Here is a 20,221-nt window from a genome sequence, read left to right on the forward strand (position 1 = left end):
GACTCCTGTGCCTGCACAATGCAGGAGCAAAGCTCTCTTTCTTTTCTCCTCCTTTATGTCCACGGCTTCTAGGAAATTCTCAAATCTGTTTAGCCATTTTCTCCAGTTATGGGAGAGATTAATGACATCAGTCATATCAAATTGTGGGAATGTGTGCAAGTAGTCAGCCATGATAGAGTCTCTCAGTGGTGCTGGCGTGTGAAGCGGTAAAATATAGTCCGTACTCACAGCAGTAGGTGATTATATCCCATCCTCGTCGCCAGTTGTAATATCCACACGTTATGACGAATTCAAGGTATTAAACTTTAGATATGTTTTATTCTTCGTCCTCCAGCACACAGCATAACAGTTGCATTCCCATGCTACACAGAAGTGAAAGTGAAACTTCCCTTCTCATCCCTCTTGTCTCCACCCCCCAAGTCCCATAAGTCTGGCTTGCTTAAAGAGACAGATCTAATTATTATACATTACAGATTTGATTTCATGTGACCTCCTGCCCGCTGTGGTCTAAAGACGCTGCCGAACTCTGCAGTCTTGGGGCGTTTTATCTTTATGAGGAGCCTGAAAAAGACACAAAAGACACAGTTGTATTTTTAATGCAGAATCAAAGATTTTCTGTTGTACAAAAACATAAAAAATGCGGCTTCGCACCAAAAACAATTAAAAGGGAAAAAGGCATAAAAAACCCCCGGCAAAAACACAATAATCAGAGATTGTTATTGTGCAGTTTGGTGCACAAGTAGATAAGAAGCAACAGAGGAAAATGCAACAGTTACGCTACATGTGAACACGGCCGTACAGAAAGGATTGGAAAAATGGTTGTTAAAAAACGCAACATCTCACAAGAAAGAGAAACCTCATATAACAAAGAGGAAAAGTTCTCGCTCCTACAACTATGAATGAACAAAAATAATAAATGCACAGGTCCCAACCGTCCCTGATACGGCGGACAGTCCCGGATTTGGGTCTGCGTCCCGCTGTCCCGGGCGTCTCCTGAATGTCCCTCACCGCCCCTCTGACATCTGTCCGTGGTTCTCCCAGATGGACTATAACAGGTACATGGTTTATGGGGCTGTTCACATGTCCGTGTTTTTTGTGGGACGAGTGGTCTGCAAAACATCCGGCAACATGTTCATTTTTTAAACAATTTAAACTGAACAATTCACGTCTATGAGTCTGAAAAATAATCACAGACGGTGTCAGTGCGACTAACATTGTATCAGACAGGAGAAGCTTCACCCTCATCTGTGAAAATCACCAATAAAACACTGATGGTAAAAACTGACCGAACACTGATGAAAATGAGAACAAAACCACTGATGGACAACGGCTCGTGATTTCACTGATGTGTGAATAAGACCTAACGATGAGTCCTTCATCAGCCACATACAGCGTCGTCTGCCGGACACCATATGTATATTTCAGCCTGATAAAAAGAGGTGGAGATGGATTTTACTTCACCCAACTCACAATTTGTGAAGACTCTTCTTATTATGCACTGAAGTTTTATGGGTTATCTGCTTACTTCTCCTGCATCATACTGGTGGTGGATTATCTTCATAATAAGACCAGGTGGAGTCACTCCAACTCCTAATCCTACACCAGATCCTCATGACTGATCAGTGATTTCTTTCTAAGTTGGATTCAGCAATGATCACAACCATGGAGCTGAAGGCTTAATTATTCTCACAATCCTCCTCCCTTCTTATGGAAAGAAACTTTTTAGCTTTTGGTTACTGCTCTTTCCCGCTACAATGGCGTCTGCAGAGCTGAGGGACGAGCTGAACTGCTCCATCTGCCTGAGCCTCTATACAGATCCCGTATCCCTGAGATGTGGACACAACTTCTGCCGCTCATGTATTGTGAGTGTGCTGGATGCCCAGAAGGCGGCTGGAGGGTATTTTTGTCCTGACTGCAGAGCAGAATATCCGGAGTGTCTGGCCCTGAAGAAGAACCGGAAGTTGCAGAACATAGTGGAGCGTTTCTTATCTACTCAGCCTGATATGGAGGAGACCAGGATCTCCTGTACTTACTGTACAAAGTCTCCTGTACGGGCTGTGAAATCCTGTTTGCAGTGTGAGAATACTTTCTGTAATGACCACCTGAATGTCCACAACAAGACATTAGATCACATATTAATACAAGATCCTACAAGATCTTTTGGTAACAAAAAATGTTCCCACCACAAGAAGCTTCTGGAGTACTACTGCCTGCAGGACGCGGCTTGTCTGTGTGTGTCTTGCTGTCTGGTTGGCGAACACCGTGGACATCTGGTGGAACTTCTAGATGAGGCTTCTGAGAAGAAGAAGATGAAACTCATGGAATATCATAATGAACTAAATCCACAAAAAGGAGAACTTCAGACAAAAGTCCAATATCTGCAGGATCATAAGTGGAATATCCAGGAGAAAGCCTCCGATGAGAGGAACAACATCAGGAAGATATTCAATGCCATTAGGAAGCAAGTGGAAATGGCAGAAAAGAAAGCGCTGAGTGAGGTCTCCAGGCAGGAGGAGAAGATTGTGTCTAAGATATCTGATCTGATCAAGAAGCTGGAAATACAGGAGGAAGAGCTGTCCAGGAAGATGCGTCACGTGGAGATGTGTCGTGTCACCGACCCAATAAGACTCTTACAAGAAAGTGACATTACAGTATGTAGTCATGGAGGTGATGAGGACACAGAGGAAGATGGTGGAGAGGTCAGTTCTGAGGAGGCTCTGGATGAGGTTCTGATCTCACTGACCTTACACCGATCTATGCGGGATATTGTCACCAATGTGACATCAGAGCTCGGGTTCCATGTCCCAGACATATTGCTGGATGTGGACACTGCTCATAGATGTGTGAAGGTATCAGAAGATCTGAAAACAGCAGCAGATTCAGATAAAGAACAGGTGAGACCAGAATCACCAGGGAGATTTTTGACTTACTCCCAAGTGTTAAGCAGATGTGGCCTCTCCTCAGGACGACATTACTGGGCGGTAGAGTGGAACCAGAAAGGAACATATGAATTGGGAATGTCCTATCCCAGTATAGAAAAGAAAAGAAAGGAGTCTGGTATGGGATATAATGATAAATCTTGGTGTCTGTGTATGTATGATGCAGAATATAAAGTATATCACAACTCAGATGAACTAACCCTCAATGTAAAGCCAAAATGTCCAATACTTGGTGTCTTCTTAGACTATGAGGCTGGGCGTCTGTCCTTCTATGAGCTGTGTGACCCCATCAGACACTTACACACCTTCACCGCCTCCTTCACTGAACCCCTACATGTCGTCTTCTGTGTGGATGATGGGGCCTCTGTTACAATAAGAAGCTGAGGCCGATGTCGTCCTCGTCACATTATAATGACATTATTCCTTGCCACATGGACACATCTGTATATAGTGAGTTATCAGCGGGACCCTCTAATAATACAATGTATATGGCGGAGTCATGGGGGGATTGTTCCTATTGTTTTTTCCTCTTCCCTGTAGATCAGATGCAGAATCAATGATTGAGGAGAATGTAAAAATGACTGAATTGTTGTGAGACTGATAATTGTTCAGTAAAGGGTTAATCATGGTCTATAGCTGGGATATGTCAGCACTCTCTGACTCCCGGGACCCCCACCGATCCTGAGACTAAAGGGGCTGCAGCATTAATTCAGCCTCCTGCACATCGGAGCTCTGGACTCCCCCGGTGCAGGAGCTGCAGTACAGCCGCAGTGTATGGGGGGCACATCGGGGTCCGGAGCGTCACACTAAATCAGCACTGTGGCTCCTCCATTCTCGGGGTCTGTGGGGTCCACACCAGTCAGACACTGATGGTATACTCTAGCTATATACCACCGTGTGAAATGTCCTGTAATCTCCCGATGTCTCCAGCAGTGTTACAGGACCCCGGTGACGTCTGATCTGTGTGATCTGATCGCCCGGACTGTGGAGGATGATGGGAGTTGTGGTCTCCGTTGTGTATTTTTTATTAGATCTTCTCAATATTATATGAAATTAAATAAAGATTTCCTTTAATCCCACCAGAAACATCTCATATATAGGAGGACGTGTGATCAGTAATCAGGGGATGAGTGCAGGGACCCCAGTGATCCTGAGATCGGGGGTCCTGTGTGCGCTCAGCCGCTTCTCTATCCCCCTGCTCCTGTATCTCTGTAGTCACTAAGGCGCCGTACACACAGCAGAGCCGGATACACGGAGGGGCGCACAGGCTCTGGTGGGGTCCTATGTGCGGAGATCCCCCCATAGATGCAATGTGTGCTATATCCAGACTGCAGACAGATCATCATGGCGCCGCGGGCTCTGAGCTTCACACTGGTTCTGTGTTCTGGTGGTTCTCTGTTGGGGGATGTTCACACCACTTCTTTTTCAGTCGGGTTTGGAGCCAGTTCACTTCTGAAAATTGCCTTAAAAAGTGCTGAGAAAATGCTGCGTAGAATGGACGTATTTCTGCTGTGTGAACACGACGCGCGTCACGTGCTCAGAATTTTCCGGCTCTTGGGTTGGGTGAGGGCTTATTGTTTTCCGCCTTGAGGTGACTTTTTAATTGATACCATTTTGGGGCAGATTCGATGTTTTGATCGTCTGTTGCACATTATTGCGGCAACCAAACAATGTGTAATTCTGGGAATTTGATGTTTTTTTTCTCCTTACACTGTTTAATTCTTTAATCAGTCGTGAAGGGGTTAAATGGCCTCTATCAACGCAGAACGGCTGTTCACACCAAGTCCGGGCGCTCGGGGCATCATGGCGGCCAATCATTTATAGTGAACCCTCCCACCTGCTTGTTTTCCCGCTATCTCCGCCCCTTCTACTTTGATTGACAGTTCTGACTTCATAGTGCTGAGAAGGACGGAGATAGATGGGAAGCTGCACGGAGCTGGCTGGCCGCCATGATGGAGCCTGGACTTGGTGTGAACAGTCGTTCGGTGCTGACAGTCGCCCTTTAGCATTACATTTACATGGTAATACTGTAACCAAGGTAACCAGGTGACTTCTCTAAGGTAACAGGATGAATGGTAACCCATAGCAACCAGCACAGGGTAGTCTCGGAGAGCCCTGAAGAGAACCATGGTAGGTGGCATCACACCTGGTGTTAGGAGGAGGATGGCTGCTCATTTCCATCTCTTACAATGAGGTTCTCTTCCATATATCTGATAGATTCACAGACATTTCCTCAGATCGATGGTGTAATCGTGTGTTCAGAGCTGATAAATGGCGCGGCCGGCTGTGTGTTATGTGCAGGAAGAGGCAGCTGTGACCCCTCACACAACAGCTGAGACGCCATTTCAGGAGCAGAATCCTGGTCGGCCATTTTGTAGCTGTGCTCGGTGTAACGGAGGCTTTATGGTCAGTGACAGAAATGATCTCTGAGGAGACAGTTTGTGTAGGACGGAGGCCGGCCGCCATATTACAGGGTTTCCAAAATTCTGTGTCACTAATCGCTTTATGTGAAGGCGCTGGAGACCCCGGCTGTACGGAGCGTGGGCAGCCATGCTGGATCTCCACAGGGAGATGAGCGCACCAGGGTGACACAGACGTCCGACATCGATGACCTATGTGAGGAAAGTTAGGGCCGCACACCCTTAGTGTTAATGTACAGGTGACCAATACACGGCGTGGCCACAATTTCCTGTCAGCGGAGCTGTGTGACGGCTGTGTCTGCTGGGACAAGCTGTGGTTTCCATTGGTGTCTTTCTGGGGTACATGGGACTGTTTCATCACCTTATATTAACCCTGTAGAGGCCAAAATAACAAAAAAACGCAATTTTCTGTGCGTTTTTGGTGCAGATTTTTCCTCACTCATTAGTATGAGTCCCTGGTATTTCTGGGCTGAAGTCTATGGGTCTGTGAATATCACACACAGCACACAGACGGCGTCACTGCCATTAAGGCCTCGATCACGCATCAGTATTTCTATGCCAAAACCAGGAGCGTCTCCAAAGCACAGAACAGGTGTCGATATTCCAAGTATAGTTTTTCTCTGTAAGTTCCACTCCTGGTTTTGGCATCAGCAAAATACTGATGAAATACTGACGTGTGAATGAGGCCTAACATTGTAATAAGGCCACGTTCACACGGTCAGTATTTGGTCAGTATTTTACATCCGTGTTTGTAGCCAAAATCAGGAGAGGAACAATCAGAGGAAAAGTATAATAGAAACCCGTCACCACTTCTGGATTTATCACCCACTCCTGTTTTTGGCTACAAATACTGATGCAAAATACTGACCAAATACTGACAGTGTGAATGAGGCCTTAGACGTACAGAAGGTGGGGATTTCATGAAATCACATCCACTTTGCTTGGACAGTTCCTGCTCTGCCCCAGGTGTCCTCTTCTGTTTTGGTCACTGCAACGTCTCATGCAGCTGAATCAAGTATGCGTAGATGCCATGTTTCCAGCTCTTCCTCATCTGGGTCATCTCATCATCGCATTGGACACAGCAAGCATTCCATGCATGTGCGACAGAGGTCCAGATCTCACAGGAGGGGTCCTAGGTCCTTGTCCTCAAGATGGGGCTTTCCGTCATCATCAGAGTCTTTGAGTGCATTGGCAAGTCCTGATTGCTGGCCTGGTTCTCATGGCGAGAGACGTGAGCCGAGGACAGTATCCATAGCTGCCAGCTTGGCTGAGCCGAGAGCATCATCCAGGGCTTCCAGCCTGACCTTCACCCACCCATCCGTTGTCCAGGTGCCGGAGTTCCTCCTCCTGCAGCAGATTTGGGTGAGAGTGTGGCGCCCCTGAGGATTTAGTTGCCACAGAGGTACTGCACCTCCTGAGGTGTGGTACCCCACCATCCAGGCAGTTTGGAGGCTCCTGACCACGCTCCAACACCTGCATCCCACACAACACAGTAGTTCAGCAAATCCACATTGCGGCTCCCTGCTTGGAGTGTAGCAGAGCACCTTTGGTGGCTCCCTGCTTAGAACACGAAACATGCTGGGAGGCGGGTGGAGTTAGAATACATAAAAGAGCTGAAAGGTTTAGGATTTCAGTCAGTTCAGTCGTTCAGTTGAGTGGAGAGGAGTGAAGATCCCTGGGAGAGGGATGGAGGAAGGAGGTGCTGCAGCAGATCTCAGTGACCTGGGTCTGCTGCACGGGAAAGGAAAGAAGGAGAAAGACATTGAACAGAAACCTGATCTTCCATAAGAAGGAGAGACTAGTACGGAACGTAGGAGTAAAAGGGAACAGAGGACGTTGGTTAGGAGAGAACCCTGCCTAGAAGTTCAAAGAGAAAGGCCGGGGCCCGGTCCCCGAGGTTGTATGGATACTAATGGTCCTACAGCAGACACCGGTGGAGTAGTGAGCTGTAAATGCACTACCATCTAAGACTTGAGGGCACAACAGCACCTTGGATAGTGAGCCGGGACTCAGGAGTAAGGAGTCCCCGAAGCAGGCTACAGCTGTCTGCCATACAAGTATAGTTCTTGGGAACATCTGTCAGGAGTAACTCCAGTGTAACTCAATACTAGGAGTACTTCACACCAAAGGCGCTATAAGAGGAGACGTTCAGAAAGTCACATGTTGGCGGAGTGTTGGAAGGGAGCATTCCATCTGACCCGGAGGACACGGCACGGAGGCAGGCACCTGTGTGTACTACACTGTGAGTAAAGATTTGGAACTACATGCCCTGGTGTCCTCCAATTATTCCTGTGCTAACACACCCTGTTCCGCTACATCTGGGTACCAGCTTCTACACTGCCTGTGCCTCTCCTCTACCCCTACATCTACACTGCCCTGGGGCTACAGCTCCACCTGTGGGGAGCTTCACCATCTTGGCTGCAACACACCACCATTCCCAGAGGATCTGCATGCAGCGTCGGCTTAACATCTCACTTGCCGAATACCACAGGTGGCGTCATGAACTATTCATTTAATCAAATACATTCCACCATTCAATCTCCCCCATTACTTGGGCACCCAGGGCCACGGACCGGGTCACTGCTGCTGTGACACATCCCGCTGACACCGACCCGGTACTGAGTACCCCACAGCCCTGGGAGGGCGACCCAAGTGCACCAGCCCTTACATTACTCGAGCAATTTACTATACCAGTTTGTACTGCACAAGTTAGTCCAGTAATCCCAGAAGGTAAAGTTATACCACCATTATCTGGCATGTACAGGTGCTTCTCACACAATTAGAATATCAGCAAAAAGTGAATTTATTTCAGTTCTTCAATACAAACAGTGACTCTCCTCTATTCTATAGAGTCATTACACACAGAGTGATCTATGTCACGGGTTTATTTCTGGTGATGTTGATGATTATGGCTTACAGCCAATGAAAACCCAAAAGTCATTATCTCAGTAAATTAGAATACTTTATAACACCAGCTTGAAAAATGATTGTAAAATCTGAAATGTTGGCCTACTGAAATGTATGATCAGTAAATGCTCTCAATACTTGGTCGGGGCTCCTTTTGCTTCAAATACTGCATCAATGCGGTGTGGCATGGAGGCGATCAGCCTGTGGCACTGCTAAGGGGTTATGGAAGCTCAGGTTGCTTTGATAGCAGCCTTCAGCTCCTCTGCATTGTTGGGTCTGGTGTCTCTCATCTTCCTCTTGACAATACCACATAAATTATCTATGGGGTTAAGGTCAGGTGAATTTGCTGGCCAATCCAGCACAATCACACCAGTGCATCACAGAGGAGGTGGAGGGACTCCATTGGAGCTGCACTGCATCCCTGCCTTGAGATGAACGCTGCCGGCACACGATACCCTGGGGCCCGGTGAGCACTAGCCAGTTCAGGTACCCCCTCTGTACTTCTGTTCACCGGGTCCTATACAGCAGTAAGGACAGTAATGCCTTGATCGCGGCTCTGAGTCACCAAGAGGGTGGTTTTCTCCAAGTGAGACATTACACCATCAGGTCAGAGAAGAAGTGAGGAGCGCCCTTACACAATGTCAGGATGAAGAACATCATGTTCACAGGGAAATTAATATATATTCAACCTGTGCTGGAAAATAACACTGCCCTGATGTGTAAGGCCTTGTTCACACATGGGTTATTCATGGACGTGGAGTTCACAGATGGACTGTAACAGGTACATGATGTAAGGGGTTGTTCACACACATTCCTGGTATTTCTGGGACGATTGTTCTGCAAAAGTTCATGGCAATATGTCTGTTTATGACACAAATCACAGATCAAGTCTATGGGTCTGTGAAAATCACAAACAGCACACGGATGGTGTCAGTGCCGTTAAGGCCTCATTCACACATCAGTATTTCTATGCCAAAACCAGGAGCGTCTCCAAAACACAGAACAGATGTCAGTTCTTAAATTTATATTTTTTTTTCTGTAAATTCCACTCATGTATTTGGCATCAGTGAATACTGATGTGTGAATGAGGCCCAACATTGTAATAAATCCAAGTTCACATGTTCAGTATTTGGTCAGTGTTTTACATCAGTATTTATAAGCCAAAATCAGGAGAGGAACAATCAGAGGAAAAGTGTAATCGAAACACGTCACCACTTCTGGATTTATCACCCACTCTTCATTTTGGCTACAAATACTGATGTAAAATACTGACCAAATACTGAATGTGTGGATGTGCCCTAATAGACAGTAGACGCTTTGCAATCATCTGAGAAAAAAAATAAAACACTGATCGTAAAAGCTGAGAACACTGATGAAAATCGGAACAAAAACACGGATGGACAACGGTCCAACATTTCATTGTTGTCTGAATGAGACCTAATGATGAGTCCTTCATCAGCCACATACAGCGTTGTCTGCCGGACTCTGACTGTTTATTTCAGCCTGATGGGAAGAGGTGGAGATGAATTTTACTTCACCTAACTTAAGATTTGCAAATATCCATCTTTGTATGCAGTAAAGTTGTGTGTATTCTCTTCATGAACAGGTGGAGTCACTACAACTCCTAATCCTACACCAGATCCTCATGGCTGATCGTTAAGACATTTCTTCCCAAGTGTGAATCAGCAGTGATCACAACCATGGAGCTGAAGGTTTAATTAATCTCAGAATCCCCCACCCTTCTTATGGAAAGAAACTTTTTAGCTTTAGGTTCTTGCTTTTTCCCACTACAATGGCCTCTGCGGAGCTGAGGGATGAGCTGAACTGCTCCTTCTGCCTGAGCCTCTATACAGATCCCGTATCCCTGAGATGTGGACACAACTTCTGCCGCTCGTGTATTGTGAGTGTGTTGGATGCCGAGGAGGCGGCTGGAGGGTATTCCTGTCCTGACTGCAGAGTAGAATATCCGAAGCGTCCGGCCAAGGAGAAGAATCGGAAGTTGGAGAATATAGTGGAGCTTTTCTCATTTACTCAGCCTGGTATGGAAGATACTAGTATATTTTGTGCTTACTGTACAAAGTCTCCTGTCCTGGCTGTGAAATCCTGTCTGCAGTGTGAGAACTCTCTATGTGACGACCACCTGACTGTCCACAACAAGACATTAGATCATATATTAATAGAACCCACAAGATCTTTTGGCAACAAAAAATGTTCCCACCACAAGAAGTTTCTGGAATATTACTGCCCGCAGGACGCGGCTTGTTTGTGTGTGTCTTGTTTCGTTGGTGAACACCGTGGACATCTGGTGGAACTTCTAGATGAGGCTTCTGAGAAGAAGAAAAAGGAAATGTTGGAATATCTGGATGAACTAACTCCACAAAAAGTAGATATTCAGAAAAGAGTCCAGAAGCTGCAGGATCGTATGAAAAATATCCAGGAGAAAGCCTCCGATAAGAGGAAGAACATCAGGAAGGTATTTATGGACATTAAGAAGGAACTGGAAATGGCAGAAAAGAAAGCGCTGAGCGAGGTCTCCAGGCTGGAGGAGAAGATTGCGTCCAAGATATCTCATCTGATCAAGAAGCTGGAAATACAGGAGGATGAGCTGTCCAGGAAGATGCGTCACGTGGAGGAGATGTGTCATGTCACCGACCCAATAAGACTCTTACAAGAAAGTGACATTACAGTGTGTAGTCATGGAGGTGATGAGGACACAGGGGGAGATGGTAGAGAGGTCAGTTCTGAGGAGGATCTGGATGAGGTTCTGATCTCACTGACCTTACACCGATCTATGAGGGATATTGTCACCAATGTAACATCAGAGCTCGGGGTCCATGTCCCAGACATATTGCTGGATGTGGACACTGCTCCTAGAAGGGTGAAGATATCAGAAGATCTGAAAACAGCAACAAATTCATATAACAAACAGGTGAGGCTAGAATCACCAGGGAGATTTGTGACATCTGCCCAGGTATTAAGCAAATGTGGCCTCTTCTCAGGACGACATTATTGGGCGGTAGAGTGGAACCAGATGGGAGAATGTAGTGTTGGATTGTCCTATCCCAGTATAGAGAAGAAAGGAGAACGGTCTGGTATTGGATATAATGATAAATCTTGGTGTTTGGATATGTATAATGAAGAATATGCTGTATGGCACAACTCTGATGTATTAACCCTCAGTGTAAAGCCAACATGTCCGACACTTTGGGTCTTCTTAGACTATGAGGCCGGGCGTCTGTCCTTCTATGAGCTGTGTGACCCCATCAGACACTTACACACCTTCACCGCTTCCTTCACTGAACCCCTACATGTCGTCTTCTGTGTGAATGATGGGGCCTCTGTTACAATAAGAAGCTGAGGCCAATGTCGTCCACGTAACATAATTACATTATTTCTTGTCACAAGGACACACCTGTATATAGTGAGTTATTAGCAGGACTCTCTGATGCTGCTGTCCATGGTGACAGTATTATCTGTTTATTTTAGTGAGGAGGCACCCTCTTTGTCCCTATTGTTACTCCATGATTGTGATCACATAGTGCTAATGAAAGCCATGATGACCCCAGGCTGAGTAATGTCAGAGGGGTCACCCAACTATAGTGATCTCTGAGGTATTGCCATGAGCAGGACCTGACACATCAACTGTCAGTACAAGACTGATATGCGTAATACAGTGTCAGGCTCACCCAACAGACATCAGACACACGTTTCACCATTGCGTCATCAGGGGTCTGGTTGGAGAAATGCACGTCTGGTGGGTGAGCCTGAACATGTCCTCATTATTATATGCACTATTTGCACTTTATGCTATTTATTTTATGGGACCCTAATACTGTTGACCCCTTTATTCTTATTTCTATAGCTCGATTTTAAATTTGGATTCATCACGTGTTTCCATTTGATTGCACCTTAGTGTACACGTGTGTGTGTATAAATATATCACTAATAATTTTGGAACAATTCATTGTCTGTGACAAGCTTTCTAGGTGTTTGCATTCAGATGTCACCTCACATTGTTTCCATCTTTTCTGGAAACTTTTTTTTTTTTTATTGGCTCACCCACCATTAATGTCTATGCTTATTACATTGGATATTTCTACTCTTTTAAAAATGATTCAATAAAGATTGTTGATCATGTTTTATTCATATCTACTTTAGTCTTTGCACATTTCTTCTTTTCGGGTTTATGAACCAATCCAGTAAAATCCATGTTCAGAAGATCAAATGTCTCCTCCGGAATCACACTTGCGAGTGTGATGCGAGAAACTGGCACGATCTCCCGCATCAACACCTGGCGCTGCCGCCGGCACTCGGGACCGGAGTATGCGGCTGCATAGAAATACATGCAGCTACACACTCAGGTCCCGAGTGCCGGCGGCAGTGCCATGTACTGATGCGGGAGACTCACATTGGGATTGTCTGCTGTTCTGGCACCTATAGGGCTCGGATATGGAACCAGCAAAATTTGCAAGACAAACCTGTACCCAGAAGCCAAATGGTGTTTCTTCCCTCCTGAGCCCGGCCGGGTGTCCGAACAGTAGCTTCCGGCCACATATGGGGTATTGCTATGTTTGGAATAATTTGTTTTACATATTGTGGGGTCCATGTTTTCTTATTACCCCTTGGGAAAATGAAAAATTTGGGGCATAAAGTATAATTTTAGTGGAATAAATTGTCATTTTTGTGTCACAATGTATAAACTTTTGAGACGCTCCTGTATGTTCAAAAAGATCACAATACCGAAAAGATAAATCCCGTAAGGGGGGATAGTTTCCACAATGCCATCAGTTGTTTGGTTTTGCTGTCTTGGCACATTGGTGGCACTGAAATCCCGACATGGCATCCACAATCTATTCCAGCCAAAAATGAGCTCCGAAAGTCGCAGATCGACTTCAGGAGAAATTGCTGCCCAATATTTCATCCCTTTCTCTCTCATTACAGGGGGGAGACTGGAATATCTGAGGATAAAGGGCATTTTAGCTGAAAGAATGTAATTTTTCTCGCCTATAAGCCCCTCAGTCGCCTCAAACCTTATAAGGTATACACCAGCGCATTTCTAGGTCTCTGTATTCTAGCAGCAAGATATAAGTCAGATTTTTTTTACTTCCTATAAAATAACGAAAAACATTTACAATAATGACATTTTTTAATGCACTTTAAAAAAAAAATTAAAAAAATAAATCACAAATTATAGACATTTTTTTGTTCCTGTAATGATAAGAACACGTACAATACAGCGACCAGATTTATGGTGAACGGTAAATGGTACAAAAACTGGATAGTGATTATATATATTTTTTCCATTAATCGCATAAAACTCTTAGCAATGTAACGCTGAGGCCGTGTTCACACATAGTGTAAATGTTTTCCTGCAGGATTCGCACCACACGACAATAACGAGCTCTGATTATTATGTTTTTGATGCGTTTTTTACGCCGTTTCCCATCTATTTCATACACTTTTCGTGCAGATTTGAAGCTGCGTTTTTATATATAATAAAGATTCTGCATTTAAAAGAGCAACTACAATTTTTTTTCTTCCATTTTGTGGGCTCCACAGATTAAAAAACAAAACACCAAACCCGCACCGTTCAGCAGCATCTTTAGGGTGTGTTCACACGTTGCAGATCTGCTAGTGAGTTACAGTACAATTCTATGGGGGGAAAAACCGCTGTGCACACGTTGCGGAAAAATGCGCACGGAAACGCATTTTTTTTTCCCGCAGCATGTCAATTCTTTGTGCGGATTCCGCAGCGTTTTTACACCCATTCCATTATAGGAATCCGCAGGTGTAAGAAAGCAGGCAAAATCTGCAATAAATCCGCATAAATGTCCAGGAATCTGCAACATGTGCACATACCCTTAAGGCCCTTTTACATTTAGCGATGCACCAGCGATCCAACCAGCGATCCGACCCGGTCAGGATCGCTGGTGCATCGCTAAATGATCGCTAGTCAGCTTTCATACAGAAAGATCTCACAGCGATGCAGCAGCGACGCAGCGCACGATACTTACCATTCACACACAGCGATCCTGCGTCCTCCCGCCCGCGTCCTGCGTCGCTGGACGTCACAGCAGGAAGTCTCAGCAGGAAGTGCCCGACGACAAATGGAGCCGGACATTCTCGTGCGATGAGCGATGGACAGCGGGGGAGCCGGTCCCTGGTAAGTATCACACATAGCGATATCGCTAGCAATATCGCTATAACGTCACAAAACCAGTGACGTTTTAGCAATATTGCTAGCGATATTGCTTAGTGTAAAACCCCCTTTAGACACAGCGGGCAGCAGTTCTCATGAATTCACATCCACTTTGTTTGCACAGTTAGGCCGTGTTCACACGTAGCAGAAATGCTGCTTTTTTTTCTGCAGAAAATCTGCTGCGTTTAACTATCCAAGCAAAGTGGATGTGATTTCATGTCACCTCCTGCCCGCTGTGGTCTAAAGATTTCTGCGGTATTGGTGCGTTGTTTCTTTATGAGGAGCCTGTAAAAAACACAGTTCAATTTTTAATGCAGAGCCAAAGTTTTTCTGTAGTATTAAAAAAAAAACAACTTTAAAATACACAGCTTCACATCTGCAGCAACAACACCTAAAAAAAAAAATGAAAAGGCAAGAAAAACTCAATAATCAAAGAAGATTGTTATTGTGCAGTTTATTGCGGATCCTGCAGGAAATATGCAGATAAAAAGCAACAGAAGAGGACGGTGCACGGCGGGGGAGCCGAAGGAAGGTGAGTAAGATCACTTTTTTTTTTTCCCTATGCATTAAATAAGAGCAGCAGAATGGGGACATATGCCAGGATGGGGGACGTTACTAAATAATGGGAGCGGGATTGCAACACGTATGTCTTCATAGGATATAGAACGCTGCAAGGACCCATATCTGACCAACATGCTGGGGTGGGGAAAGGACCAGGTCCTAATTTTGCACTAGAGCCCATCGGACTTTAGTTACACCACTGTCTGTGGATCTGTGAAAATAACACACAGCTCACAAATGCGATTAATGACTCATTCACACATCAGTATTTTTGATCAGTATTTCATCAGTATTTCTGTGACAAAACCAGGAGCGTCTCCAAAACACAGAACAGGCGTCAATACTTCAATTATATACAGCTCAAAAAAATAGAGGGAACACAACCATAGGATCGTATGTTTAAGTGATCCCTTTATTTTTTTGAGCAGTATAGTTTTTTTCTGTAAGTTCCACTCCTGGTTTTGCCATAAAAAAATACTGATCTAAAATACGGATATATAAATGAGGCCTAACATTGTAATAAGGCCACGTTCAGTATTTGGTCGGTATTTTACCTCAGTATTTAGAAGCTAAGATCCGGAGAGGAAAAGTAGAATAGAAACATGTAACCACTTTGGGCTTACAAATACTGATGTAAAATACTGACCAAATACTGACTGTGTGAATGTGGCTAAATAGACAAGAGAAGATTTGCAATAATCTGAGAAAATCATTAATAAAAACTGGCACAGACCAAACACTGATGAATAGCGACTCGTGTTTTCACTGATGTCTGAATGAGTCGTAATAACGAGTCCTTCATCAGCCACATAGAGCGTCGTCTGCCGGACTCCGACTGTATATTTCAGGAAGAGGTGGACATGAAATTTACTTACTCAAGATTTGCAAAGTTCCCTTCTTTTTAAAGTTCTCTGCTTACTTCTCCTTCCCTGAACTGATGGTGGATTCCTCTATACTGTAATATGACCAGCTGGAGTCACTACAACTCCTAATCCTACACCAGATCCTCATGGCTGATCAGTGCTTTCTTCCCAAGTGTGGTTCATCGGCAGTGATCACAATCTTGGAGCTGAAGAGTTAATTTTCCCCAGAAACCTCCACCCCTCTTATGTAAGGAAACTCACTGTCAGTTCCTGCTCTTTCCCACTACAATGGTGTCTGCTGAGCTGAGGGACGAGCTGAACTGCTCCATCTGCCTGAGCCTCTATACAGATCCCGTATCCCTGAGATGTGGACACAACTTCTGCCGCTCGTGTATTGTGAGTGTGCTGGATGCCCAGGAGGCGGCTGGAGGGTATTCCCGTCCTGACTGCAGAGCAGAATATCCGGAGCGTCCGGCCCCGGAGAAGAACCGGAAGCTGAGGAGCATAGTGGAGCGTTTCTCATCTACTCAGCCTGATATGGAGGAGACCAGGATCTCCTGTACTTACTGTACAAAGTCTCCTGTACTGGCTGTAAGAACATGTCTGCAGTGTGAGACCTCCCTATGTGACGACCACCTGACAGCTCACAATAAGACATTAGATCATATATTAACAGAACCCACCAATTCTTTTGGCAACAAAAAATGTTCCCTCCACAAGAAGGTTCTGGAGTATTACTGCCCGCAGGACGCGGCTTGTCTGTGTGTGTCTTGCTGTTTGGTTGGCGAACACTGTGGACACCTGGTGGAACTTCTAGATGAGGCCTCTGAGAAGAAGAAGAAGAAACTGATGGAATATCACAATGAACTAAATCCAAAAGAAGCAGAACTTCAGATAAGAGTCCAGAATCTACAGGCTCGTAAGAGGAAGATCCAGGAGAAAGCCTCCGATAAGAGGAAGAACATCAGTAAGAGAATTAAGGATATTAAGAAGCAACTGGAAATGGCAGAAAATATAGCACTGAGTGAGGTCTCCAGACAGGAGGAGAAAATTGTGTCCCAGATATCTGATCTCATCAAGAAGTTGGAAATAAAAGCGAACAAGTTGTCCAGGAAGATGTGTCGTGTCACCGACCCAATAAGATTCTTACAAGAAAGTGACATTACAGTATGTAGTCATGTAGAGGATAAGGACACAGGAGGAGATGGTGGAGAGCTTGATACTGAGGAGGATCTGGATGAGGTTCTGATCTCACTGACCTTACACCGATCAATGAGGAATATTGTCACCAATGTAACATCAGCGCTCGGGGTCCATGTCCCAGACATATTCCTGGATGTGGACACTGCTCATAGATGGGTGAAGATATCAGAAGATCTGAAAACAGCAACAAGATCAGAAAAAGAACAGAATAGACGAAAATCGCCAGGAAGATTTCAGACTTACTCCGAGGTGTTAAGCGGATGTGGTCTCTCCTCAGGACGACATTACTGGGAGGTAGAGTGGGACCAGACAGGAATGTGTGCCATTGGAATGTCCTATCCCAGTATAGAAAAGAAAGGACTACAGTCTGATATTGGACTTAATGATAAATCTTGGTGTCTGTCCATGTACGAAGGTCTATATGAATTATTTCACAACTCATTTATTTCAGCCCTCAGTGTAAAGCCAACATGTCCAACACTTGGAGTCTTCTTAGACTACGAGGCCGGGCTTCTGTCCTTCTATGAGCTGTGTGACCCCATCAGACACTTACACACCTTCACCGCCTCCTTCACTGAACCCCTACATGTTGTCTTCTACGTCGATGATGGGGCCTCTATTACAATAAGAAGCTGAGGCCGATGTCGTCCTCGTCACATTATAATGACATTATTCCTTGTCACATGGACACATCTGTATATAGTGAGTTATCAGCGGGACCCTCTAATAATACAATGTATATGGCGGAGTCATGGGGGGATTGTTCCTATTGCTTTTTCCTCTTCCCTGTAGATCAGATGCAGAATCAATGATTGAACAGAATGTAAATATTAATGGGTGAATTGTCCGGAGACTGATAATTGTTATTCAGTAAAGGGGCTGCAGCATTAGTTTCTGTAATTGATTTCTCTCCATATTTCCTGCCATCTAATCTCCCAACAGATAAGCTTCATATATTTAAAGGAGGACATGATAAATATTTTGGGGCTGACGGCTTGATCCCTGCTTATACGAAGAGGTGGGATCCTGTGAGCACTCGGCTCCTTCTGAGTCTCTCATAGAAGAAAATGTGAAGTGTTTTTGCCTTGTTGTAGCGGGGCTCGTGTACACTGCAGTGCCCTATCCATGGAGTACAGAGCAGCACAACCTCCGTGAGCCGCTATACAGGCCCAGTCAGGGGTTGTGTACAGAGTTGTACTGGCCCACCGGAGAACCGGGCTCAGGCTGTGATGCCCGCTGGCATATTTTCCAGCAGCTGCCTAGGGCCCCCACTGCTCCATGGGTCCCCAACCAGTGGCATGTCGCTAGTAGCGGCACACCCAACTGCTATGGGGCCCCTGAGTCAAGGGAGGCCCTCCCGGTGCTAACGGAGCAGCAGCTGGAGACAAGAGCCTGTCCCCGCTGCTAAAGAGAAATGAATATTCATGTTTCCCACACCCCCGTGGGCGTGGAGAGGAGAGAATACCATTTCTCTTTAATAGCGGTCAGCGTTAGCCACAAGCTGCAGATAACACTGCCCGCTGGTGCTGCTGAATCGGTGCCCCAGAGGAGGGCCCCTAAAGGGCGGCGAACCCTGATTGCGGTCACTGCAGCTTAGGACTGGAGCGGAGCTGCAGGGATCCGATGCTGTCCTCCTTCCTGCCCGCCTGCCCGGCACTTCCTGTCTGACACAGCTCGGCTGTTTCAGAGAGGAAGCTGCCGTGATGTGCTGTGGGGCACGTACGGAGAGGTGTGTGTGAGAGAGTGGGGGAGGAGGCAATGATGATGGTGATGGTGAGGAGGCAATGGTGGTGGGGGAGGCAATGATGGAGGTGTTGGAATTGGCAATAATGGGGGTGGTAGGGGAGAAAGCAATGATGGTTGTGGTGTAAAGGACAATGATGGTAGTGGTGGAAAGGACAATGGTGGTGGGGAGGAGACAATGATGGAGGTGGTGATGAGGACAATGATGGAGGTGTGCTGCATTATTCCCTTTAAGGTGGCTACATTATATTCTATGTGGGGGCTGCATTATATTCTATGAGGGGGCTACCCAAACCCTGCTACATAATTAAGATGTGTACTACCTTATATTATACCCTGATATTAGTGTGTTTTACCACACAATTGGCGGTCTTGTATCTATTTCTACCGTATGTAGCTACATAGTGGGCCCCAAGAATGATTTTCTCTGGTGGGCCGAAGGTGTTCCAGTCTGACGCTGTGTGTGTGAGAGTGGTGCGGTGCTGTCTATGTGATAGTGGTGGGGAGGAGGCAATGGTGGTGGGGGGCGGTAATGATGGTGGTGGTGGTGAGGCAATGGTGGTGGGGCGAGGCAATGTGTCATGGTTTATTCAGGATCCTGGACAGGTGGTGCAGGGATTAATAGGGAGAGCCTCTCTTTGGGCAAGGGAGGGTTTTTATAGCTTCAGGTGAGCACCCCTCCCTGTCGTTTATACTCCTAGTGTGAGTGTGCCCGACCCTGCTCCATTTGTGCCTCTTGCCTGTTCCTGTACGTTTGCCTGGTGTATGACCTGTTTTGGACTCGGTTTACGTCTTTTGGATTCTGACTTTGTACCTATCTGCCCGACCCGTGTATGACCCCCTGGCTTTATCTTGACCTCTATGTTTGCTCCTCTGGTACCTCTGCTGCTATCTCGTGTGCTGACCCTCTGCTTCTCCTGACTACCCTCTGATTCTCGCTCCTGTACTACGTTGCCTGACCCGTGTATGACCACTTAGTTTGTCTGATTACTGTTATTGATTAATCTCTGTAGCGCTGATTCCTCTGGTCAGCGCTGCTGCATCTCGGAGGTGAGCTCCGCCCACTCCCCTGACTTGCGGTCACATGGTAGGAAGGTCCTGCGGGCACTGAGAGCTTCTCTGCCGCTCCTCCCCTCCCGCAGGTCCTGGAGCAGGATTTCTCACCTGACGCTGTTCTCCTGCCCGGCTTCTGTGACTACTGTGCCTCCGGTGCACTATCTATCTGAACAGGGATCTCTGCCATCTGACAGGCACGCCACTCCTGACTGCTGTCACGGTAAGCGTGACACAATGATGGAGGTGTTGGATTGGGCAATGATAGGGTGGTGGTGAAGAAAGCAATGATGGTTGTCGTGTAAAGAACAATGATGGTAGTGGTGGAAAGGA

The 20,221-nt window shown here is 46.0% G+C and overlaps 3 protein-coding genes across 3 annotated transcripts; all 3 read left to right on the top strand.

Annotated features, from left to right (window-relative positions):
• The first annotated feature begins 1,504 nt into the window (after positions 1–1,504).
• Positions 1,505–3,442, top strand: LOC141050699 (E3 ubiquitin/ISG15 ligase TRIM25-like). Its single transcript, XM_073547291.1, has one exon. The coding sequence runs from the start codon at positions 1,755–1,757 to the stop codon at positions 3,321–3,323; it is 1,569 nt and encodes a 522-aa protein (XP_073403392.1). The 5' UTR covers positions 1,505–1,754; the 3' UTR covers positions 3,324–3,442.
• Positions 3,443–9,897: 6,455 nt separating this feature from the next.
• Positions 9,898–12,414, top strand: LOC141050700 (E3 ubiquitin/ISG15 ligase TRIM25-like). Its single transcript, XM_073547292.1, has one exon. The coding sequence runs from the start codon at positions 10,059–10,061 to the stop codon at positions 11,622–11,624; it is 1,566 nt and encodes a 521-aa protein (XP_073403393.1). The 5' UTR covers positions 9,898–10,058; the 3' UTR covers positions 11,625–12,414.
• A 3,731-nt stretch (positions 12,415–16,145) lies between these two features.
• On the top strand, positions 16,146–17,872 carry LOC141050701 (E3 ubiquitin/ISG15 ligase TRIM25-like). The gene has a single exon (XM_073547293.1). It carries the CDS (start codon positions 16,178–16,180, stop codon positions 17,726–17,728), a length of 1,551 nt encoding a protein of 516 aa, XP_073403394.1. The 5' UTR covers positions 16,146–16,177; the 3' UTR covers positions 17,729–17,872.
• The last annotated feature ends 2,349 nt before the right edge of the window (positions 17,873–20,221 follow it).

Source organism: Dendrobates tinctorius, unplaced genomic scaffold (assembly GCF_039654945.1).
Source record: "Dendrobates tinctorius isolate UK_male_01 unplaced genomic scaffold, ASM3965494v1 ptg000152l, whole genome shotgun sequence".
NCBI lineage: Eukaryota > Metazoa > Chordata > Amphibia > Anura > Dendrobatidae > Dendrobates > Dendrobates tinctorius.

Excerpts from the sequence above, each read along its gene's own strand:
- LOC141050699 (XM_073547291.1), top strand. The coding sequence starts at position 1,755 with ATGGCGTCTGCAGAGCTGAGGGACGAGCTGAACTGCTCCATCTGCCTG.
- LOC141050700 (XM_073547292.1), top strand. The coding sequence starts at position 10,059 with ATGGCCTCTGCGGAGCTGAGGGATGAGCTGAACTGCTCCTTCTGCCTG.
- LOC141050701 (XM_073547293.1), top strand. The coding sequence starts at position 16,178 with ATGGTGTCTGCTGAGCTGAGGGACGAGCTGAACTGCTCCATCTGCCTG.